Raw genomic sequence first — 25,706 nt, 5'->3', positions numbered from 1 at the left:
GTTCTTTCATATACATTACCTTATTTAATTCTCAAAACTGCCTATAAGGTAGATGGTATAGTTTTAAACTTTTTTTTTTTTTTTTTTAATGGAAATGGAACCTTTAGCCTGTGACTTGGCCAAGATCACAAAGTTGGTGAGGAATGGAACCAGACCTTGAACCCCATGTTTCTTGTGTCACACCTTGTCATCTTTCTAGCAGTGTTATCTCATACAGAAAACAAATGATAGCCACTCCTGTTGTAGAAAGTTGCAGACTAAGTACTTTCTCGTTTTTTGAAACTGCTTTTAAAATTTCTTCCCTCACAGATCCTAACATCCTAAATGAGATAGCTACAAATATTTGACAGTCAGTGTTTTATCATGTTTAGAAAAAGTTGGCACATTCTTTTTGTGAACTTTGAGCTTATTGCACTTGATCTATTAAAACAGCAGTATTTGTGCAGTTTGTGTGTATGTCAAGCCTTTTATTTATGCATGTCACTCATATCATTGTTTTCTGTTTTAAATTTTAGGTTCTTGGGGGTTTTCTCTATCTGTGAGTACTTGGTAAAAACTTAAACCATAAAGATAGAAGGCAGCAGATAGTGACCAAGCGAGTGGTTTTGGCAGATACAGTGGTGAAGGCCTCCTTCAGGTAGGTAGAGAGGAGGAGGGAAGAGGGTGGCCTTACAGGAGGTAAAGACAGCATAAGCTTTACTATGGAGTGGGACACTTATTAGGCCTATCCTGAGGATGCTCATTAGATTCGTAGGACTAAAGTAGATTTGTTTTGGGAGGCACTGTTCATAATGTTGGGAACATACTTTAAACAATTACGAAGGCCAGGTATGGACCATAGAGAGCCATTGGGAGTTGTGGTTTGTTTTTAATCAAATAGCAATTTGATCAAAGTGGTGTTTTAGGAGTAATATTTTTGCAGTTTCAGGTCTGGGATGTGTCCAAAAGAATATTGAAATAAGTTATCTCTTAAGGTGATAGGTATCTGAGCTCCAGGGCAGTGGTTCTCCAAGTGTGGTTCCCTCACCAGCAGCATCAGCATTATCTGGGTATCTGGGAACATGTTAGAAATGCAAATTTGGGGGACCCTGCTCTGTATTTACTGTATTAGAAACCCTGGGTTGGGGCCCAGCAATCTGTGCTTTAACAGGCCAGGTGATTCTGATACATGCAGAAGTTTGAGAACCACTGTTCTGGGGAATAGTTAATAGAAATAGAAAGGGAGGAAAAATGAAGGACTCAAAAAACTTGGTGACTGATGGCTAGCAGCATGTTATGATGGAAAAAAGTGCTTGATTGGGGATCACAAGTGCTGAGTTTCAGTATCATCTTAATCACCTGCTGTTTTGACAAGAGAACTGACCTGTCATAGAGGGAATTGTACTTAGGGATTTCTGAGGATTTGGGAGGCGAATGAAGAATTAAGGTGGACCCTGGGATTAAGTCTGGGTTATTAGAAAGATCAGGAAGGAGTTTTAAATTTTTTTTTATGTTTATTCATTTTTGAAAGACAGAGAGAGACAGAGCACAAGCAGGGGTGGGGTGGTAAGAAAGGGGGACACAGAATCTAAAGCAGGCTCCAGGCTCTGAGCTGTCAGCACCAGGGCCCGACGTGGGGCTTGAACTCATGAACCGTGAGATCATGACCTGAGCCGAAGTCAGACGCTCAACCAATTGAGCCACCCAGGCGCCCCTTTAAATTTTTTTTAATGTGTATTTATTTTTGAGACAGAGACAGAGCATGAGTGGGGGAGGGTCAGAGAGAGAGGGAGACACAGAATCTGAAGGAGGCTCCAGGCTCTGAGCTGTCAGCACAGAGCCAGACGCGGGGCTCGAACTCACAGACCGTGAGATCTTGACCTGAGCCGAAGTCGGAAGCTCAACCGACTGAGCCACCCAGGTGCCCCAAAGGAAGGAGTTTTGAAAGGGAGAGGAGAGAATATTGGGTAGATGTTTTAGAAAATTGGAACAGATTACTTAAAGCAAGGGTTCTCTCGACTGGGTGTGAGTTTGCCTCTTTGGGATATTTGGCAATATCAGGAGACATTTTTTTTTAATGTTTATTTATTTTTGAGAGAGACAGAGTGTGGGCAGGGGAGGGTCAGAGAGAGAGGGGGACACAGAATCTGAAGCAGGCTCTAGGCTCCGAGGAGGTGTCAGCACAGAGCCTGACATGGGGCTTGAACTCATGAACTGTGAGATCATGACCTGAGCTGAAGTTGGATGCTTAACCAACTGAGCCACCCAGGTGCCCCTGGAGACATTTTTGACTGTCAGATTAGGGAAGTACTACTGGTATTCTAGTGAGTAGAGGCCAAGGATGCTGTTAAAATATCCTAAATGCACAGCTCAACCCCCCACAGAGGAGGGTTATCTAGTCCAGAATGTCAACAGTGTGAGATTGAAAACCCTGATTTAAAGAGAAATATCCAGTAGATAGGTTCTATGTTTCCATCCTGATTTTCTGCTGTTAATCTTAAGAGTTTTAAGCCTAACACAGAACATTTCAAAAGCCTTCTCAAACTGCGTTTCCCTAGGGCTTTGCCCAAAGGGTTTTGGGCATTGTATGAAGGGTTTTGTTGTCCATTGTCAAAAACTAAATGGTTATGGAAAATCCTCAACCCAGGTGCCAATTTAATACTCCTTTTAATTTATCTTGAAATCAGCTTATTTGGATAACCAAAGTAAGTAAGTCTGCACTGTCTTGAGATCAATAATTAAGTTACAACAAGAAATTTCCTTTTGATATACTCTTTGAAGGATAGAAAAATGAGATAAAAGCTGTGGTACTGATGTGAGCAAATATTGAAATATAATGAATTGCCCTGTAGCTCAATACCCTATGACCATTCTTAAGAAACAACTTCATGAGCTGGTTGTGGCCCTCAGTGTGAATTCAGGGTAGCCCCAACCTTAATCCATCTCTTGATGTCCATGGATCATGGAAGCTAGGAACTCTTTCTTGTCAGGGCAGTAATCTGGCCAACACACTCTTGTTTCTGACAGTGACTTCAAGAGAATGTAGATTCATAAATACAGTGATCACTGTATAGTACTTTCATAGTTTCCAAAGTACTTCTCTGTTTCTTGTGTCTTTTGATCATTCATCATAATCCAGGGGGAGGGGGTTGCCAGAACTTGAGGATGGTGCTACCATGTTGCACAATTCCCGAAGGTGCCATTCAGATATCTGAATCTATCTGAAAGGTGCCCTTGGAGTTGTGTGGTGAACAAAAAAAAAATGGTGAGCCTTTTTGAGTGGATAAGATAAAGGAAAAGTCACCCTGTGTATTTAAAACAAGGTAGGAAAAAGTCCGATCTGATGGATAATAGTACACATTAATTGAGTGCATACTTTGTGCTTGGTGCTGCACTTTACACATATAACTGACTTAATTGTCAGCAACCCTTTGAGATAGGTTCTGTGATTCCCATTTTCTGGTTTGGAAACTGAGGCAAGTACAATTAAGTAACTTGTCTGAGGTTAGGTTATCCAGCCAACAAGAGTAAGAGTCAGGATCCAAAGTGGGCAGTCTGGCTACCAAGCCTTCTAAACCGTACTGCCTCTTTTTCTACTTTGTTGAAGGACAGTTTGTATATGTTTTGTTGCTGAACTTTGGGTGTTCCCCAGGTAATCTTTTCTCATTCAAGAGATTCATTCGCATAAATGTTTGTTCAGTGCTTTCACTGTGCCAGCTACTTGGGCCTGACTTTTTAGAACTTCCAAATACTGTGCTTTCAAATAGTGCTGATTGCTTTGAAGAAATTAAGAAGTTGATGAAATACAGTTGAGCCCGGGACAACATGGGGGCTAGGGGCAGTGACCCTCTGCACAGTTGAAAATCCATGTGTAACTTGTGACTCCCCAAACACTTAAGTCGTAATAGCCTATTTTGACTGGAAGCCTTCCTGCAACATAAAGAGTCAATTAACATAAGTTTTGTATGTTATATATATGTTGTATTCTCTTTTTAAATGTTTATTTTGAGAGACAGTGTGCACACGCATGCATGTGAATATGAGCAGGAGTGGGGGCAGAGAGAGAGAATCCCAAGCAGACTCCATGCTATCAGTGCAGACCCTGATGCAGGGCTTGATCCCACGAACTGTGAGCTCATGACCTAAGCTGAAATTAAGACGCTCAACCAACTGAACCAACCACCCAGGCACCCCTGTTGTATTCTTATGATAAAGTAAGTTAGAGAAAATGTAAAGAAAATCATAAGGAAGAGAAAATACATCTACAATACTGTGCTGTGTTGATCAGAAAAAATCTGCATGTAGGTGAACCCATGCAGTTCAAACCCATGTCGTTCAAGGGTCATCTGTACTTATTAGGGTAAGGATTGCTCCTTGAGATTAGATGATCACTAAAGGCTCCCTGAGAAGATGGCATTTTGTGACTGAGACCTGAAGGATGTGTGGAGTCATTCTTGTGAAGTTCAAGGGCTTAGGGGACCAAATCTGTGTCAAAAGAGCTCTGGGTAGAGGGACCAGCTAATGTAAAATCCTGTGGTATGAATGAGAAAATATTATAACTTTGTGTCAGACACCAAACAAAGACACTGGGATACAGTGATGAGCAAGACAGGCATGGTCCTTTTGTCATGAAGCTTACAGTCCGGTGGGGAAGTCAGTAATTAAATATTTCTGCTAGTAATGTCAATTATAGTTACGCAAAGGACTACAAAGGTAAATATAGGATGCAGTGAGAATATATTATAAGGTGACCTAATCTAAACTTCAGGAGTGGGAGGAGGCATAGAGAACACTTTTCCCGAGAAAGCCTTTAAAACTGAGACCTGGGGGCTCCTGGATGGCTCAGTTGGGCGTAAGCGCCCAACTTCAGTTCAGGTCATGATCTCGCGGTTCAAGGGTTCGAGCCCTGTGTTGGGCTCTCCACTGTCAGCATGGAACCGGCTTTGGATCCTTGGTCTCCCTCTTTCTCTGCCCCTACCTCCCCCCACTGCCCAAAAGTAAGTAAACTTAAAAAAAAAAAAAGTAAAACTGAGACCAGAAGGGTAAGAGGTAACCAGTCAAAAAGGAAGCCATTAGCATATGCAGAAACCCTGAGATTGGAAGGAATCTGATGTGTTTGAAGAACCTACCAACCAAGCAAGACCAAAAAGGCTAGTGTAACTGCAAAGAAGTAGATGGAGGAGAGAGTTAAAATCTTGACAAGATAGTCAGGGGTCAGGTCAAGTAGGGCTTTATCTTGAAGATGGTGGGAAGGCAGAAGTTTATCAGAGGACTAATATGGGTGGACTGATAAACAGCTGCAGGATAGGGAAGGGATCAGGGAGGGAGGGAGAATGGATTTGATGACGCCAAGTAGGAGGCTACTACAGTGGTTGAGGTAAGACGGCAATATAGTTGCGAATGTGGGCAGTGGAATTCGGGAGGTTATGGAATATTTAGAAAATAGAATCATAGGACTTTGGTTCCTTGGATACATGGGAGGGTGAGTTTAAGGGGGTACATGTAAACATGCCTCTCAAGGTTTTCTCATGTGAATGGCTTGTAGTGTAGTCCTTTTATCAAGATAGGGCACACTGAAAGAAGGGCAGGGCTGGAGATAGAAGGGAAGAACGTAAGCTCAGTTTTGAGTAAGTTTGGATAGATTGAATGTGAGATACCTATGAGACATCTGGTAGAACTGTTGAGTAGGTAACTGGTTCTGGGCCACAGGAAGGGTTTGTTGTGTCTCGTTGGCATAGGTATGGTCAATGAAGTTGGGTAGACGTGGAGTAAGCTTACAAAGGTATTGCGGGGGGTAGGGGTGTGCAGAAAAGTATGAGGAAAATCAAAAGAGACTGTTATCTTGGAAGACAGGAAACTGTGGTACTGTTTATCAAGCACCGTGTTAAGCATTTGTGTATTTTTACTCACTTAATGCTCATAACTATGAAGAAGGTGCTTTTATTTCAATTTTATAGATCGGGAAAATGACAGAAGAAGGGGCTACATAAACAACATTTCATACTGAGAATGTAAAAAAAGAGGAGGGCAGTGGTCAGGTGAGGTGGATGCTACCCAGAGGCTGAGATTTTCATTGGATTTGGCAACATAGAGGTTAATGGTGACTAAACAGGGGTTTCAGTGGCATTTGGGAGAACACATCAGATAAATGTTACATTAAACATCATGAAAGAAGAGACATTCAGAGACATTGGCTGTGAAGAGAGAAGGGGAGCAGGTTGTAGCTACAAGTTAAAGTGTAGGATCCAGAGAAGGCTCTCTTAGGTTTTTGTGTGTTATATTTTAAGATGGAAGAGACCACTGCTTTTTTTTTTTTTAATGGTGTTATCAACTATTACTCCTTTGTCTGTTATCCCTCATGTTTAATCAGTAGCTAAGACCCGATGAATTACTAGTATTCATTGTTAGATAGTTCCCACTGCCATTTAAATTAAAAAAAAATTTTTTTTTAATTTGTTTTAATGTTTATTTATTTTTGAGACAATGTGAGAGACAGAGTGCAAGCAGCAGAGGGACAGACAGAGGGAGACACAGAATCTGAAGCAGGCTCCAGGCTCCGAGCCATGAGCACAGAGCCCAACGCGGGGCCTGAACTCACGAACCATGAGATCATGACCTGAGCCGAAGTCAGACGCTTAACCGACTGAGCCACTCAGGAACCCCTAAATTAAAAAATTTTTAATTTTATTTACTATTTATTTTTGAAGTAGATTTCACGCCCAATGTAGAGCTTGAATTCATGACTCTAAGGTTAAGAGTCAGATGCTCTACTGACTGAGCCAGCCAGCCAGCCAGGTGTCCCTCCGTCATTTCTTAATGTTTATGCTCCAAGGTTCTGATCGTGTTGTTCCTATTCTCTGTAGCTTTCCCATTCTGTAGTCACTGGTGGTATGGGAGGGACACTAGGCTTTGGTTCATGTGACCTGGCTTTGAATTTCAGCTTATTAAACTTACCTTTTTTTAACTTCATTTCTTTATTATTATTTTTATTTTTTATTAAGTAAACTCTACCCCCCATGTGAGGCTTGAACTCAATGATCCTATGATCAAGAGTTGTATGCTCTACGACTGAGCCAGCCAAGCACCCCTGGGAACTTTAATTTTTCATGTGTGGAATTAGTGAAAATAAAACTTACTTTTTGGAAATTGTTTATAAGTGCTTGGTTAACTTAAGCGTTTGCCATTGCAGGCACAAACTCCTTAGCCTGATATTCAGGCCCTAATTGATTACTATAGTCTTATTAGCTACTCTTAACTTATATATGTTCCAGCCAAACCAAGCTACCTTCTTGTTTTTTTCCACACACTTGTGCTATTTTGTCTCCCTGTCTCTACCCTAGTTCTCATTTTTTTTTTTTTAAAGGTAAAGTTTATCCTTTTTCTCTTTCTTTCTGTCTGTCTTTCTTTCTTTCTAGAATCCTAAGCAGGCTCCATGCTCAGCATGGAACCCAATGCAGGACTCAGTCTCGACCCTGAAATCACGCCTGAGTTGAAATCAGGAGTCAGATACTTAACCGATGGAGCCACCCAGGTGCCCCTTTAGTTCTCATCTTCTAAAGCTCATTTGTGATACTGCTTCCTTAGTCCTGTGTGTAGAAGGAAACCTCTTTCTCGAATCCTCATAATTTTTTCCGTATCTCTCATGATGTCTAACTGCGTACAAGATAGAAATTTTTTTATGTTTACTTACTTTTGAGAGAGAGACAGAGACAGCACAAGTTGGAGAGGGGCAGAGAGAGAGGGAGACATAGAATCTGAAGCAGGCTCTAGGTTCTGAGCTGTCAGCACAGAGCCCAACACGGGGCTCGAACCCACAAACTGTGAGATGATGACCTGAGCTGGAGTTGGTAGCTCAACCAACTGAGCCACCCAGGCGCCCCCAAGGTAGAAAATTTAATTATGTCTATATTGTATGCTCCATGAGGACAGGGCATGGTTTCCCTGGCATATACATAGCATAGTACTGTTTACATCATTAAGACTCATATTGCTGGTTGGTTAACTTTTTATGAAGACAAAGCATAATGTAATAAAATTAATCTATTCCATTCTGTGGTTGAGTGCTCACAGTTATGAGGAGGGTGATGTTTAGAACAGAATCAAAGAGAAGGGAGACAAGGAACAAGAATTTGCCATGTCTGATTGCTTCACTTGTTATGGTCACTGGATAGAGAAAGAAGGAACACACTACTCCTTTCTTAAGACCATCTGGTTACCCTTGCTCTTATACTGTGTTCACCAGGCTATTTTCATAATTAGTAAAGTTCCCCTGTTTGTTGATATTGGGAAATGGGTTTCCTAGATAATGGGCATGAGTATTCATAGCCATTGCCAGGCAGTGTGAAGAAGCTAATTGACAGTCTTTTTGTCTTGTAGAGTTGAGTAGCAGCCTACCAGTATCCCTCCTTTGAACTTTGAAAGGAGACACAGTGTTCACTTAACAGTAATAGTGTCTACAAACATTCTTATGCACAAAGGTTTGAACATGTTGTATAGAATGCCAAGGTACCATCCTTCAGACCCTTTTTGTAGGGAAGCATTTCTTTGACTAGATCTTCCTGTTATACATTCTCATAAAATATCTCTTATGCATAACACTTATCAAAATTGCATCTTTATGTTTACTTGAATTATTGTTTGTTTCCCTTTCAGATTGCAAGCCTCATTAAAGGCTACTACCATGCCTTTTCTCACTGTTTTATCCCCATACTTAGTACAGTGTTTGGTCCACAGTAGGTGCTTGATAGATTTTTTTTTTTTTTTCTGTGAATGTGCATCTCTAAAATGCTCTCCCTCCCACCCCATTCTGTCCTCCTGGTACGCTCCTAATTACCCTCCAAAGGCCCCAGATAGTCTTCTCTTGAGTTCTCCTCAGTTACATTCCTGAGGCACATTACATGCATTTCTGTTGTGGGACCAGTCACTTTGGGTTGTAATTATTTGACAGTTGAGTCTCTTTTCATCCAGCTAGAGTAGACTTCTTTAAGGCAAGGATCATGTCTTATATAAGTGTTCAGAAAAATGTCTGTTGAATTGGACAAAATTGCACTTCCTAAAGATACATGAAATATTTATAACATAATAGCTGAACCCTAACAATGGAAAGAACCTTAGATTGGTAATCAGGAAGACTGTGGTAGTTATTCAGGCTTTATGTTATTCATCTGCGAGGTCTTTCTCAGTTCTAATTGTTTAAACTAGTTGTTTTCAAAGTGCTCCTGACCACATCATCTGGGAGCTTGTTAGAAATACATTCTCAGGTCCTACCCCAAACTTACTGAATCAGACACTCTGGGGTCAATAAGCCCACCAGGTGATTCTGGGAGATAATAAAGTTTGAGAACCAGTGGAATTATTTTAGTTTGTTTTCTGCGTGTTTAAAAAAAAAAATTATAGTTAGTTACTGTAATTTAAGCTTCATAGCTTAAAGTTATTTAAAAGAAATTTTTTTAATGCTCACTTATTTTTGAGAAAGCGACAGAACACGAATGGGGGAGGGGCAAAGGGAGAAGGAGACACAGAATCTGAAGCAGGCTCCAGGCTCTGAGCTGTCAGCACAGAGCCGGATGCAGGGCTTAAGCCCACAAACTCTGAGGTCATGACCTGACCCGAAGTCAGACGCTCAACCAACTGAGCCACCCAGGTGCCCCTTAAAGTTATTTTTTTAAAAATAAGTTTAAAAAAAAGTTTTAACTTTTCTCAGGGTGCCTGGGTGGCTCAGTCGGTTGAGCATCCAACTTTGGCTCAGGTCATGATCTCATAGCTGATGAGTTCGAGCCCCGCATCAGGCTCTGTGCTGACAACTCGGAGCCTGGAGCCTGCTTCGGATTCTGTCTCTGCCTCTCAATGCACCTTCCCTGCTCATGATCTCTCTCTCTCTCTTTCTCTTTCTCTCTCAAAAATAAACATTAAAAATTTTTTAAAGAAAAAAAGCAAAAACACTTTTCTTCATATGTTGAATTTTGGACATTTTTCTAAGCTACTGATCATAGCTGTATAGCCAGAGTGTCTTTGAATGAGAAGCAGTCAGTTCAGAAGTATTTGAAGACTGCTGCTTAATGCTGCTAGCAAAAGCGAAATGTGTGTGTGTGTGTGTGTATTTATATCTTTATATATGCACCTAGCACACACGCATGGCTTTCTGTCAGTGGAAACTTCTCCATGATTGGTTAAAGGAAGGAAAGATAAAGTACAGGCCTTAATTGGGCAGACTTGAATGAATGGTATAGCAGAATAAGACATATCAAAAAGTAGAGGTTGCTTTTTTGCATAGCAGGTGTACATGCTCATTCACTTTCTATACCAAGGAGCTTATTTTATTTATTTTAATTCTAGTATAGTTAACAGTGTTAAATTAGTTTCAGGTGTACAATATAGTGATTACCAAGGTGCTTTCTTAGCAATAAATGTCTCCCTCAGTGTTACCTGCGACAGGTTGTTGTGGACTGAAAAGTGCTTATTGTTGGTATTCATTGACTTCCTGTAGAGGGAGTTGCACACTTTACTGATAGAAACCATGTAATAGTATATCTCAGATGTAAATTTTGTGCTTGGCATCATGCTAAGTGCTTCATATGTGGCCCACTTCCACCATTGTTTTGGCTGAATACCTTGAGTTTAAATTTATTCTCTGTTAAATAAAGGGAATTTTTTAGAAATGGAATTCCTAAAAAGAACTCCTTTTAAGATACTGTGTTGCTGTCTGGTTGCATGCTTTCAGGATTTAGTAAACAGTATCGTCCCGTTTTCTTTTTGTACCTTTAGTTATAAAACATCTCAGACTTTCTAAATTGAAGAAGCCTATTTAGTCTTTCCTTACATGGAAGTTGCTTTTTTTTCTTTAATTATTATAATTGCCTTTCTCCACATCTTTTCCTACCTGTTAACTATTTTTTAGTGTGGTTATTAAAACTACAGGAATTATAGGTTCAGAAGTTTTGTTCTTTTTGGCTTTGTGCTCATTTATTTAACAAACATTGTCAGGCATACTGTTGGTGCTTAATGAATGTACTGCGTATATAGAAATGAATATCTTGTAACCTCTCCTCATAGTCTGATAAGAGCCATATAAACAAATAATTATGCTATACTGTGATAAATGAAATTTAGGAAGTACAAAGTATAGAGGCAAGAGAAAGGAGAGAATGAGAAGGAAACTACTAAGTTGGGTATTGGAACATTAAGTATGGTCCAAGCATGTCAGAGGGCAAGGAAGGAAATTCCAAGTAGAGGAAGCAGCATGTCCAGAGGCAAATGCGTATGAGACAGCGTTACAAGCTCAAAACAGCATTGCCAGTAGTTTAGAGTTACTGGAACATAAGGATGGGAGGGAATCTGAGATGCAAAAAGTTAATCCTGTAATGTTGTATGTACTTTATTCAATTGTAAATGGGAAGATGTTAGAGGAACTGTAAATGTGGAAGAGGCCTGATGATGCTTTTGTTTTAGAGAGATTGCCCTTGGAGGGTGTTGTGGAGGATAGGCTGGTAGTGGAAAAATTGCAGAGGCAAGGGAATGAAATAAGAATCTACTATTATAGTTAACTTTTATTGTTTTTTTAAGTTTATTTATTTATTTTAAGAGAGATAGCACAAACAGATGAGGCGTAGAGAGAAGGAGAGACAGAATCCCAAGCCAGCTCTGTGCCATAAGCACAGAGCCCAATGCAGGGCTCGAACTCACGAGGTATCAAAAGTTTGACGCTTAACCAACTGAACCACCCAGGCGCCTTAAGAATCTATTATAATAGTTTAGAAAGAAATGATAACTAGAGGTTTGGTATCAAGAATGGAGGTAGAGGCTAGACTGAGTCAAGGTATTTTGACACAGAGTTGATGGGACTTGGTGATCTCATTCGATGTTCTCGGAGAGGAGGGTGACTTCTGGGTTCTTGGCTTTAGTTGTTGGTCGATGGGTGGTGCCATTGACTGGGAGAGAATACCATGGTTTTATACAGAGGGAAAAATATAATTTTGATTTATTTATATTAATCTTTACATCTGTGGTAGTATTTAATTTACCAGTTTTGGAGAGTACTTTATGAACAAACCTACCAGAGATTCTTGGCTAATGTAATAAGGTATCAGCATAGATTTGGGTGACTTTTTATTGGATAAAACTAGTTCAGATTAATTATTATATGTATTATTCTCTAGGCCTTCTCCCTTATACTTGCCCAAGTGAAAGGCTAATTATACAACATTCATTCACTTGGCTTGTGAGCTCTTTCTCAATTTATCTCCCTCTGTTTGTATTGTTACCCCATGTTGTCTTCTATGTCATTTATGAAAATACTAGGAACTGTCCCTAGCATTATGTTATGGGGGACACATTTGGAGATACCTATTTTCTTCTTTACTTTATTTTTTTTATTCATTTTTTTTTTTTTTTACCAGTTCTTCATATGTGGTACAGAATTATTCTAGATTCTATATTTTAAAAATTCTGAGGGTGCCTGATTCAGTTGGTAGAGCATGTGACTTTTGATCTCTGGATTGTGAGTTTGAGCTCCACATTGGGTGTAGAGTTTAATTAAAAAAAAAAAAAAAAGGGCATTGTAAAAATTCCGTACAAAGCCTTACTAAATGTTTTTATAATTCTAAATAAATAAATTATACTTCTTTTCTCCTTTTATGGAATCCATGTGGCCATTATAATAGCCCATTCAGGAAAGCCTCTCTTGATACTTGTGCCATCTTTTTTTTTCTTTAAGTGTATTTATTTTGAGAGAGAGAACCAGTGAGGGAGGACCAGAGGGAGGGTGGGACAGAAGATCTGAAATAGGCTCTATGCTGACAACAGAGAGCCCGATGCCAGGTTCCAACTCACAAACTGCAGGATGATGACCTGAGCCGAAGTCAAGGCACTCAACCGACTATGCCACCCAGGTGCCCCATACTTGTGCCAACTTTGTACCAGCTGTGAGCCAAAGAACTCCACTGGGTAAAAGTAGAATAGGAATTTCTAAGCCATGGTCACGTGTGTGTGATGGTTTTAGGTGTGGGGAGATAGCACATCTCTATGCCTCTCAGCCTTCCCCGCTGTAAGAACAGCCTTCTCTCATTTTTCATAGGTTGAGAGTTTTCTAATTACCTAGCTATATTTCCTTAATTTGATGAAAGACTTAGTTTTAAGACCCATCTGAAAACAACTATTGGCTAAAATTTCTCAATCTTGTTCTATTATAATCATTTGAATGATTATGTGTACCTGCCTATATTAATAAAATTCATTGGCTTCTGCTAAAGCTCTAATGGGAGTAGAATGGCAAGCTGACACATGTCTGTTTGAATCAAAATATGTCTGTTCATTTCACAAGCATCTGATAGGTTCATTGCCACGGGATTTTAAACCAGAAACACTGGCTTAGCTGTGAAATAGTCTCTATTCAGTTTCCGAAAAGAAGAAGTTCCTTTGGGTGTATAATGCTTTTTTATATGCTATTAAATTCTAAAAATAGTTTATTGGCTAGTTGTACTCTAGAATTGTAATTAAATATAGGGATAATACAAAGGACTTGAGAAAAGTTCAAATAGGATTTTCCCATGGGTAAAATTTTGTTTACCTTTTTCCATACTGATCAGTCTTTTGAATATAATAGTGATGACTTCTTTATTAGTGTTCTTGCTTTCTTCCCTCTACTTTGATAGAATCAATATTTTTAAGAGGATTTCCCCCCGCCCAGTGATAAAAGTTACAAATGCTGGTGGTGAAAAATACAAGAAGGTCACTCATAATCCCTGACTTAACCAGCATCACCATTTTAGCATATCTTCCAATTTTTTCCCATGCATAAAAGTATTTTTATGTAGCTGAGATTATGCTTGATACAATTTTATATATCTTGCTTTCAAAATTTATTATGATCATTTCCATGTCACTAAACTTTTGTGAAAGTTACGCTGTGACCTTCTATAGTTCATTTGCTCATTTTTCTGTTATTGGGCACTAGGTTATATTTGCTTTTGGGGGCATTAAAGATAACACAGTGAACTTAATTATATATTTGTTTTTCTGTGTTTCTAGTATATTCTTATCATTCCTAGAAGTGAAGTAGTTAAGGTTATGAACATTAAAAACTTATGGAAAAATTTAAACATGCATGGAGTAAAGAATAGTGTAATAAATAATAAATTCCTGTATATTTATCACCAACTGCAAAAATCATTGACATGAGGAACTCTTCTTTCACCCCAGTCCTCCCCTCCCTCTCAATTATTTTGAACTAAATCCCAAATAGGTTCGTTTACTTCATCTTTATATATTTAAGTTCTACGTATCTAAGTGTTGTTTTTTTTTTTTTTTTAAGTTTATTACCTTGAGAGAGAGGGCCTGTGTGTGCAAGTGGGGGAGGGGCAAAAAGAGGGAGAGAGAACTGTGAGATCTCATGAACCGTGAGATCATGCCCTGAGCCGAAATTTCACAGTTGGACACTTAACCGACTCAGCCACCCAGGTGCCCCTATATCTAAGTTTTTAGTAAGTAAATAGTAAAAGTAAAATTTACTGTTTGTGAAGTATAATGCATATACAGAAAAGAGCATAAAATGTAAATTTATTATAGTTCAGTGAATGATCACAAAATGAATACCCTGGTAACTACCACTTGGTCGAGATTTGGAATTACCACCACCTCAGAAGCTTTCTCATGCTCCTCCCAGTCACTGGTTTGTTTTTCTTCACTAGTGGAGACTGCTGGCTCTATAATTTAGTTTTACTTCATTTTGAGCTTTTAAGAAATGGAATAATACAGTGTGTATTCTTTTGTGTCTGGCTTGTTTTGCCCAAGATTGTGAGATTCATCCATGTTTCTCTGTAATACACAAAGACTTCAAAAGCATAGCCACATTGCCAGTATCTTAGTAAAACAATGAACAGTTTTTTTCTTTCTTCCTTTTCTTTCTCTTTCTTTCTTTCTTTCTTTCTTTCTTTCTTTCTTTCTTTCTTTCTTTCTTTCAGATTTTAGTTTTAAGTAATTTATACATCCATTGTGGGGCTTGAACTCACCACTCCAAGACCAAGAGCTGTATGCTCTACCTACTGAGCCAGGTAGATGCCTCTGAAAAATTTCTTTTAACGTTTTTTTTTTTGTTGTTGTTTTGTTTTTTATTTTATTTTTGAGACAGGGAGAGACAAAGCATGAACGGGGGAGGGTCAGAGAGAGGGAGACACAGAATCTGAAACAGGCTCCAGGCTCTGAGCTGTCAGCACAGCCTGACGCGGGGCTCGAACTCACGGACCGCGAGATCATGACCTGAGCCGAAGTCGGCCGCCCAACCGACTGAGCCACCCAGGCGCCCCTGAAAAATTTCTTAATATCTTTATTGTTCAAATTTCCCTAATCATCTGACTTTTTTTAATGGTTGGCTGTCTCATTTTTCTTTCTTTCTTTTTTTTAAAATTTTTTTAACATTTATTTATTTTTGAGACACAGAAAGAGACAGAGCATGAGCAGGGGAGGGACAGAGAGAGACAGGGAGACACAGAATCTGAAACAGGTTCCATGCTCTGAGCTGTCAGCACAGAGCCCGAAGCAGGGCTTGAACCCACAAACTGTTGAGATCGTGACCTAAGTTGAAGTCAGATGCTCAACCAACTGAGCCACCCAGGCGCCCTATCTCATTTTTCAAACAAGGCTATCCACATGTTTTGTATGGTTGCTCTGTGTCTGAAGTCTCTCAATCTGTTGGTCACTTCTCCCCTTTTTTCTTTTTCTTTTCTTGTGGAAATATTTGGTCACTTGTCTTCTAGAATTTCCCACCTTCTGGATTTTGCTGATAGGTTATCTGTGGCGTCATTTAAAATGTTTTAAATTTATTTTTATGTTTTTTAATGTTTATTTTGAAAGAGGGAGAGAGTGAGCTTGCGCACATGAGCAGGGGAGGGGTAGAGAGAGAGAGGGAAAGAGAGAATCCCAATCAGGCCCCACACTCAGTGTGGAGCCCAGTGTGGGGCTTGATGTCAGGACTGTGAGATCACGACCTGAGCCAATAGGCTCTTAACCGAATGAGCCACTGAGGCGCCCCTTGATGGACATTTACATTGTTTTCCATTTGGGGCTATTGTGAATAAGGTTGTGGTAAATATTTTTATATAGGTTGATGCAGACTTGTTTTTACATACAAAGGAGAAATTGCTAGGCCGTGTGATAAATATATGTGTAACTTTAGAGATTGCTAAGCTCTTGAAATGCTATTCCATTTTATACCTCCCCCCACACAATGATATTTGAGATTCCATTTTATACCTCCTGCCCAAAATGATGTATGGGATTCCATTTTATACCTCCCCTCCCCCCCCCCACAATGATACATGAGATCTGCTGTTGCTCCATATTCCTGCCAGCGTTTTGTTTTTGATATTGGCCATTCTAATGAGTACAAAGTAATATCTTACTACTTTAATTCGTATTTCTCTGATGACTAATGATGTTGAATGTTTTTCCATGTGCTTATTGGCCATTTGTGTATCTTCTTTGATAAAATGTCTGTTCAGATCTTTTGCCCCCCACCCCCTTTTTATTGGTTCGTCTTTTCATTTTTGATTTGTAGGTTCTTTATATATTTGGATACAAATTCTTTGTTAGACGTATGTGCTACAAATACCTTTTCCAGTCTGTGACTTGTCATTTTATTATTATTATTTTTAAGGTTATTTATTTATTTTGAGAGAAAGGAAGAGACAGTGCAGGGGAGGGGCATAAAGAGGGAGAAAGAGAGAATCCCAAGCAGGCTCTGCACTGTCAGCACAGAGCCCAAAGCAAGGCTCCAACCCATGAACTGTGAGATCATGACCTGAGCCGAAGTCAGATACTTAACCAACTGAGCCACCCAGGTGCCCCAGATTGTAACATATTTTAAAGTGAGGGTTATAAAATTTTATTTTTCATTCCCCATATACCTAGGAAGAGTTAAAAATTATTGAGTTTGTCTTTGAATAGCAGACATTGATTCACATCTTTCATTTGTGGAAAATAATAGATAGGTTTTTAAAAAGTAACTTGAAGAATTTACAACTGTTCTGTGGTTAGATTAAAAAACACTTTTTTTTTTTTTAAACTTACTTTTAAGAGAGAGAGGTGGAGGGGGGAGGAGCAGAGGATCCAAAGTGGGCTCTGCACTAACAGTAGAGAGCCTAATGTAGGTCTTAACTCATGAAATGTGAGATCATAGCCTGAGCTGAAGTCGGATGCTTAACCAACTGAGCCACCCAGGTGCCCCTTGTTTTTATAATGTTTATTTATTTATTTTGAGAGAGAGAGAGTGCACACGTGAGTCGAGGAGCAGAGAAGGAGGGAGACAGAGAATCCCAAGCAGGCTCTGGCATGTCAGTGCAGAACCTGATGCAGGGGTCAATCTCAGATCTCACGGTTCATGAGATTGTGACCTGAGCCAAAATCAAGAGTTGGACGTTCAACCAGCTGAGCCACCCAGATGCCTCATGAAGTGATATTTTAATTTTTTGTTAAAATATTTAAAAACTGGGGCGCCTGGGTGGCTCAGTCGGTTGAGCATCCGACTTCAGCTCAGGTCATGATTTCACCAGTTGTGAGTTCGAGCCCTGCATCGGGCTCTGTGCTGGCAGCTCAGAGCCTGGAGCCTGCTTCAGATTCAGATTCTGTGTCTCTCTCTCTGCCCCTCCCCTGCTCGTGCTCTCTCTGTCTCTCAATAATAAATGCTAAAAAATTTTAAAAAATATATTTAAAAACTATTTCATTATTGGTTATAAATATATGAGGAAATGAAAAACTAGCAAAACTAATATTTATTTGGTACACTAATTTAAAGCATTAGAAACATTGAATGTTAAAGTGTTTTATTTTGGGGGGCACCTCGCTGGCTTAGGAGCGTGTACCTCTTGATCTTGCAGTTGTGAGTATGGGCCCCATTTTGGATGTAGAGATTACTTAAAAAATAAAATATTAAAAGAAATTTTTTTAATGTTTGTTTTTGAGAGAGAGAGAGAGAGAGACAGCACGAGTGGGGGAGGGGCAGAGAGAGAGGGACGCACAGAATCCGAAGCAAGCTCCAGGCTCTGAGCTGACAGCACAGAGCCTGATGTGGGGCTTGAACTAACGAACCATGAGATCATGACCTGAGCCAAAGCCAGACACTTAACTAACTGAATCACCCAGACGCCCCCAAAAATAAAATCTTTAAAAAAAGAAAAAGTTTTTATTTCTTTGTTTAAAAACGTATTGAGTAGTTTAAATAGTGCTTGCCTGCTTCTTGTCATATAACTTACAATATGGAGCAAATATCTTTTGGGTGTTGTGGCTTCCATCCTTTGTACTTTCAGGGTCATGTAATATCTTTGAGAGTTCCTTTAAGAACCCTTCCTCTGGGACATCTTCATCCTTGTTGTCATAATCGCTTTCCTTATTTATGTTGAAAAGTTTGCCTGTACTAATTTTCTCTGATGTGTGTAACTCCCATTTATTTTCTTTCCAGGTTTTACTTCTAGCATTATCACTTTTCGTTTCTTTGCTTCATTTTCGTCTTGTTGGCCAGCTCCCTCTCTTGATTGTCCATTTTGTAAATGGGTTTATCACTGGTAGAGTAGGAGGCAATACAACTATATACTTTGCTGTTTGTGTGTGAACTGAATAACGTGTCCAATGACTCATCACTAACAGACTTTGAAAGAAGTGATGTGATTGGTTACTGATTGTGATGTACATCTGTTGTTTACATGGTGAATTGTGGACTAAGGAACTCGCAGTAAAGTTTATATTTTATGCAACAACTCAGAGTTCATATACCATGGTAATTAAAATTTGAAGTATGTTGTTGGGGGACTGATGTTATTTAATTAACTAAACTGTGGTAACTGAAATTTGTGCATATTGGGAGTATGCAAAACAAGTACTACCTGTGTAAAGAGCGTGTACGAATGAATACAAATTTTTCTAATGTTAGATTAACTCCTTGCAGGCAGATTTATGTTAATTGTATTTGTTGTTACTGAATTGTAGCTATGGTTTACAGGGAGGATCAGATGATGAGACTGGATGTATGTAAAAGTCCTTTGTTAACCACAACACATAGAGAACAAATGTGTGTTATGGTAGGGCAACCAACATATACTGAATAGTTCTAATATACCAGGCAGTATTTTAGATATTTTACATGTATTAGATACGTTATTTGATTATTGTAGCAACCTCTGAAGTTTGGTGGCGTTTTATACTATCTCATTTTATAGATGAAGAAACTGAGGTACAGAGCTAATGTAAGTTTAGTAATTAGCATCAGATCCAGGGTTCAAAGTTAGATATCTCTGGCTCCAAATCCATATGTATTTTACAACTCCCATTTTTCATGGTGGTTGTTGGGGATCCTCCCAGAGGCCATTTGATAGTGACTAAATTGAGAGTAAAACATGAGGAAAGGAGCATTTTAGCTATATTTTATTTTGTTTGTGGGGCTTTAGGTGATGAAATTCAAGTTAAGTATTTTGGCAAAAATACTGTACCACTGTGTATATATATTGCATTATATCATGAGACGCCGTGTCAGGTTACCTCACTCCTGATGATGCTAGGTTTGACTCTGTTACAGTTATGATTGTCAGGTCTTTCCTGTAAAAATGTATTTTTTCCTTTGTAATTGGAAAGTAATTTGTGGTGTGGTACCTTGAGGTTCTTCAACAATTTCACTGATCATCTATTTATTTTTATTTTATTTTATTTTTATTTTATTTATTTTTTATTTTATATTTTTTTTACCAATCATAAATTTATTGTCTTTTCTCAGATATACTTTTATCTTTACAGGTAACCAAAAAAAATATTTTTTAAAGATTTTATTTTTAAATAAACTCTGCACCCAAATAGGGCTCGAATTCATAACCCTGAGATAAAGAGTTGCATGCTCCACCAACTGAGCCAGGCAGGCACTCCAAAAATTATTAAAAATTTAAAAAATTAAATAACGTATTTTTTATTGTAGGAAAGAATTAGATGAGCTCGGGAGAAAAGATCCGAAGCACCATTGAACTTCTTTTTATTTTTTTTTTATAACTTTGTAATTCCTAAATTATTTTGGAATCATGTGTTCTATGAAGTATGTCAAAGGCACTGTTACTGTATTTTAATTGTTAACACACAAATGCACATTTGACCTGCTAAACTTTTGGAGTTTTCTTCTTATTAAAAAAATTTTTTTTAAATGTTTATTATTTTTGAGAGAGAGCGCATGAGTCGGGGAGGGGCAGAGAGAGACGGAGACACAGAATCTGAAGCAGGCTCCAGTCTGAGCTGTCAGCACAGAGCCTGACATGGGGCTCAGACTCCCGAACCGCAAGATCATGACCTGAGCCAAAGTCAGACCCTCAACCGACTAAGCCACCCAGGTGCCCTGGCTTTCTTTTTAAATTTTTATCAGTAAGCAAAATATAGCACTCAGTTGCAGAAACTCACGAGAAGGTAGAATTTGAGCTCTGCTCGGTTGGTCTAGATGTAGTGGCAAAGAAAAAAGAGTTCTACTTATGGTTACTGGGTGGATTGTGGTGACAGGAATTCAGGAATCAGGATTAAGTAATGGCTTCTCTGGAAACGGTGAGTCTTGAATTGGTGAGGGAAGAGAGCCAAAGAAATAATAATCTTAGAAAGGAAGACCGGAAAAGCACAATATAGAACTTAGTTGTCTTGACATCGGACTGAATTTCCTGAGACCCAGTGAGAAGGTATCTTAATGTTGGGGGCAAGATGAAAGAGGGTGCGGTTGTCCCAACATGGTGGGGGAGGAAAGCTATAATTGTTAGCTTTTAAGTTTTGATGTTCTTTGTAAAGTAAGCCATGAGGTCATCATTTGTAAGGAAAGATGATAGAATGGGGAATAGAGTTTGGGAAAGGAACTTGAAACAGCATGTGTAGTATGAACTGATGCTACTAAATACAAAATGAGCAGTACCAAAACTGGAAGGAAAGTAACCATTTACATTTATTTATTTATTTATTTACTTACTCATTTGCTATAGAAAGCTCTTCAGTTTATTATTGGTTACAAACTATAATGCCATGTTTTCCCTATCACTTTAGTGGGTTTTATCTATTTATTCCTTAATCGGAGGATAAGTGTTTTATAAAAGTTCTCAAAGGTACTAGCTTTCTGGTCTCATTTGGGATCATGTTAATGATTGAAACTCCTTGATAACCTGGCTGAGGTCTAAAGTTAATTTGTGGCACTAACAGTAAAGATTTCCTGAGCCAGGTAAAAACAGCCAGAAACGCAATGCAAGATGGAAGTTGAAACAGAACTAAAATTTATGAAAGTGTCTGCCATGTGAGTCTACAGTATGTAATCAACTTAAAAACAATGCTATTATGAAAGATTTGGTGTATGAGAGTAGAAATAAGCCTTGTGTGTATTTCATCCAGGCTTAACCATATCTCTTGTGCCATCTTAGGAAAGGTCAGGTTAAAAAGATAGGCCTTTCCCTGGATTTCAGGAGTCATTGAACCTAGCTAAAACTTATTAAAGTAAGAAGGAAAGAGAATTTCAGGGATCAAGGGCTTACCCAGAGACTGAGTAATTCCATTACATTAGACATTCTTATAGTAAGACTTCTGGCTGAAATAGTGGTGATGTAAATCGACTTGATACATACATTTTGATTGATTAATGTAGAGTCTTTACTAGATCATAATACTTGGTGTAAGTACTTGTTGCTGTCACTGTCATTAAAGAAAATGATGGGGTATTTTGGTAGGTGAACTCAAATCATAGATTTTTTTTCCCTTTATTAGAAACAAATAATCCATGCCATAAAGTGCAATCCGCTGAAATTGTCTATTGTACTTCACCTAGAATAAACCAAAAGAGCTGAGGTATGGCCCTGTGGTAGGTACCTAACTCAGTACTACAGTTCTACTTAAATCTCTTAAAACTTTCAATAGGTTCAGGATGCCACAGCCCTATTCAGCTTTTCAAAAAGCCATTCAAACACGGATGTTCCTACTGCTTCCTTTATTGAGGCAGACAGGTAAATAAGAGATTTTCTTTTGGAGCTCTTTAAGGGCAAAAGCTAAAAAGTGTTTTCTCTTTATTCCTGAATTAACTCAATATTCCTTTAGCAGGACTATATATAACCAGTGTGTTAAGTTCCCTATGGTATGCTTTAGTGTCGTTTTGGAGTTCCTTCTGGGTCCCAACATTTGTGTGACCTTAAACAGGATACTTCTTAACCTCTCTGAGTCTCAGTTTACTCATTTCTAAATGGGGGTGGGGGGGCAATAATGATACCTTTTTACGGTTGTTTGAGGATTTAATGGGATAACGACTGTAGACTGCTTTGTGAACAATGAACTTTTAATAAATGGTATACATTATAATTTTTAAAACTAAGTTATATAATGAACTAGTTCTACATATTTCAAATCTGACTGGTTTTTAATTATGCAAATAAAATATGAATGCATTATTGCATAAAATTAAAGTTGTACAGATAAGGTTTTTTTTAATGTTTATTTTTGAGAAAGAGAGAGTGTGCGTGCGTGCGTGCTCGAGCGGGGGAGGGGCACAGAGAGAGGGAGACACAGAATCCTAAGCGGGCTCCAGGATCTGAGCGGTCAGCACAGAACCTGATGCAGGGCTCGAACTCACAAACCGTGAGATCATGACCTGAGCGAAAGTCGGATACTTAACTGACAGAGGCCCGAGTTTTACAGAGAAGGTTAAAGAGGCCCTTAACTCTCTAGCCCCAATCCCTTCCCTGGAAGTAACTATTTTATCACTTCATGTATCCTCCCATGTCTTTTTCTTTACACACAGTTTCTACTTCATAGGTCAAGAATTAAAAAGATAGTGATTTAGTAATTTTGAAAATATTTACAATTTCTGGTTATTAGAATATGTATTTTTATAGACTCAGTAACAAAATGATAGCAAAATTCAACAATTTGTTACATAGTGTCTGATCTTGAGCCAAATTGTAGAATTCTTTATAACCCTGGAAAGGTTTAGTCAAGGGGAAGAAGCCAGAAGAAATAAACATAGCTTAAGCCATTTAGCTCAAAAATATACATTTGCTTTTCCAGCCAATAAATATAGGTCAGAACTTAGGAAATTTACTGTCTTTCAGCTTATCTTAAATTCCACAACTATGAGTCAAAGATACTGTTTGTTAGTCTGACAAGTAAAAAAGTTTTCCTTTTCTCAAAAATGGGAAAATGTTGCCACTTTCTTTGGGGGCAAGGAAAGCGTTTGGGGGAGGATAATAGGAAAGTGTAATTGAAGCTATTCTTTTCATATCACTGATCCTCAAGTATACTTAAATTATTTTTGTAGTGACCTGTGGCATTTTTGTTAGCAGTACGTACACCTTGGGAAGTAGATTCCAGCCCGCTTAGGGAAGGAGATTGATCTTGAAGTGATGTTACTCGTTCTCCTAAAGCCACTTGTTTGGACAGAATTTTCTTTTTAAGTAAGGGAAGGTCAAGAGGAAGAGGCTGTAGTTAATTTGGGAGCAGGGATCTAAGAGTTGGAGAATACGGATTTGACATGATCTCTCTTCTGTGGAGAATTAGAGGTAAGTTGGACAGAATTATGTGGAGAGGGGTTAGTGGACGAAGGAAAATACCAATTTAGAGTGGTGTTATTTCTAATCACTTTGGGAGAGTGATGGTGGAGAGTGGAGCAAAAGACTCAGCTCCTCTTCTTTCACTCTCATCTTAGACTGAACCTGGCAATGAAGGTCAAAGAAAAGAACTCCCATCCCGGTATGTGTGTGACGTGGTGTAGTAAAGTTCCTTTTGCCCAGAATAGAGATGTGATAACTTTTTTTGTTTGTAGGGTGTCATGCGGGATACCAGAGTAGGGACTGAAGTTAGTTTGAAAGTTATACCTTGATAAATAGTTGTTGTTTACCTGATTATCATATGAAAATATAGAACATTTCCAGCCTATGTTGCCTTGGGAGATTCATATACATATATTAATCACTTTATTGGTAGCTCATTTTCCAAGCTTTGCTTTTGTTGCTTTTTCCAAGAGTTAGATCGTCCTGTCCAGTGTAGTAAGCCACTAGTTACATGTGGCTGTTGAGCATATGAAATGTGACTCATCTAAATTGAGACGAGAGTATAAAATACACACTGAATTTTGAAGACTTAGTATGGGAAAAGAATGTAAATTATCCCTGTAATTTTTTCATAATGATAACATATTGAAATGCTATTATGTATTACATATGAATAGATTGAATGGTTTAAATAAAACATATTAAAATTAATATCACCTTTGGGCTGCCTGGGTGGCTCAGTTGGTTAAGCATCCAACTTCAGCTCAGGTCATGACCTCACAGTTTGTGAGTTTGAGCCCCGCTTTGGGCTCTGTGCTGACAGCTCAGTGCCTGGAGCCTGCTTCCGATTCTGTCCCCTCTCTTTCTGCCCCTCCCCTGCTCATACTCTGTCTCTCTCTCTCTCTCTCAAAAATAAATAAAGCATTAAAAAAACATTACAAATTAATATCACCTTTAAAAAATACAGCTACTTGGGGCGCCTGGGTGGCTTGGTCGGTTAAGCGTCCGACTTCGGTTCGGGTCATGATCTCAACGGTCCGTGAGTTCGAGCCCCGCATCGGGCTCTGTGCTGACAGCTCAGAGCCTGGAGCCTGTTTCGGATTCTGTGTCTCCCTCTCTCTCTGCCCCTCCCCTGTTCATGCTCTGTCTCAAAAATAAATAAACGTTAAAAAAAAAAAATTTTTTTTTTAATGCAGCTACTAGAAAAAATTGTACATGTAGCTGACATTATGTTTCTTTTGGGCTCTGCTGGTCTACAACAACCTGCATTAGGGATAAGTAATTTTTTTCTTGCTGTAAAATTTCATATGGGTGGTTCTAGAGATGTTATGTGATTTTAGTTCCATAAAAATGCTTCAGGGGTCATTTAACTTGTATAGTCAGATATTTTTCCCCTTTGGGGGAAATTTTTTTTTTTTTCAAGTTTTTATTTAAATTCCAGTTAGTAGTTAACATACAGTGTAGGGGTGCCTGGGTGGCTTAGTTTGTTGAGTGTCCAACTCTATCTGACTCTTGATTTTGGCTCAGGTCATGATCTCAGGGTCATGGGATTGAGACCCGCGTCAGACTCTGCACTGAACATGGAGCCTGCTTAAGATTCTCTCCCTCTGCCCCTCTCCCCACCTCCCCCAGGGTGCTCTCTTTCTAAAATAAATAACACCAAACATACAGTGTAATACTGGTTTTAGGAGTAGAAGTTAGTGATTCAACACTTACATACAACAACACCTGGTAGTCATCACAAGTGCCCTTCTTAATACTCATCGTTCATTTAACCCATGCCTCTGCCTAGGAGGAGAATTTAAATTTAGTTTTATCTAAATCAGTGGGAATATAGGCTTACAGTGTCAAATTGTGTGTGTTTTGTGTTATGTGCATGCACGTATGTGTTATTTTCCAGGAATTCCTATTCTAGTGATCATGGTGCATCTTATACCCATGGGCCTTATACCCATCACAAGGCCCGGGTCCTACCAGTCTTCCTACCTGATTAAGCCTGTCCTTGGAAGAGTGATGCTTTTCGGTCCCAGAAAAGAATCCTGGAACCAGGTATAGTCCTCAGCCCAGCTTGTAATAAGCCCTATTCCCAAGGAATATGGAACATTAATCTTAACATATTGTCAGACTTCATATTGGGCAGTCTCAAGCCAGTTTTCTATATTCATAAAATACATTTTCCCCCAAACATTTTTATTTTGAAAAAGTTCT

The 25,706-nt window shown here is 38.9% G+C and overlaps 1 protein-coding gene across 4 annotated transcripts in view; it reads left to right on the top strand.

Annotated features, from left to right (window-relative positions):
- KDM2A (lysine demethylase 2A) overlaps window positions 1-25,706 on the top strand; it is a 112,585-nt gene that overhangs the window by 8,100 nt on the left and 78,779 nt on the right. The window contains exon 4 of one of the 4 annotated variants that reach the window (XM_049615739.1): window positions 516-25,547. The exons of 2 other annotated variants lie outside the window; for them this stretch is intronic. In XM_049615739.1, coding sequence (XP_049471696.1) covers window positions 25,383-25,547 — 165 coding nt within the window. In that variant the 5' untranslated portion in view covers window positions 516-25,382. The remainder of the gene's footprint in view (window positions 1-515; window positions 25,548-25,706) is intronic. One more of the 4 variants, XM_049615753.1, reaches the window with a different exon arrangement.

Source organism: Panthera uncia, chromosome D1 (assembly GCF_023721935.1).
Source record: "Panthera uncia isolate 11264 chromosome D1, Puncia_PCG_1.0, whole genome shotgun sequence".
NCBI classification, from domain to species: Eukaryota; Metazoa; Chordata; class Mammalia; order Carnivora; family Felidae; genus Panthera; species Panthera uncia.
The sequence above is the reverse complement of the archived record's forward strand: the minus strand, read 5'-3'. Positions and strand labels throughout refer to the sequence as shown.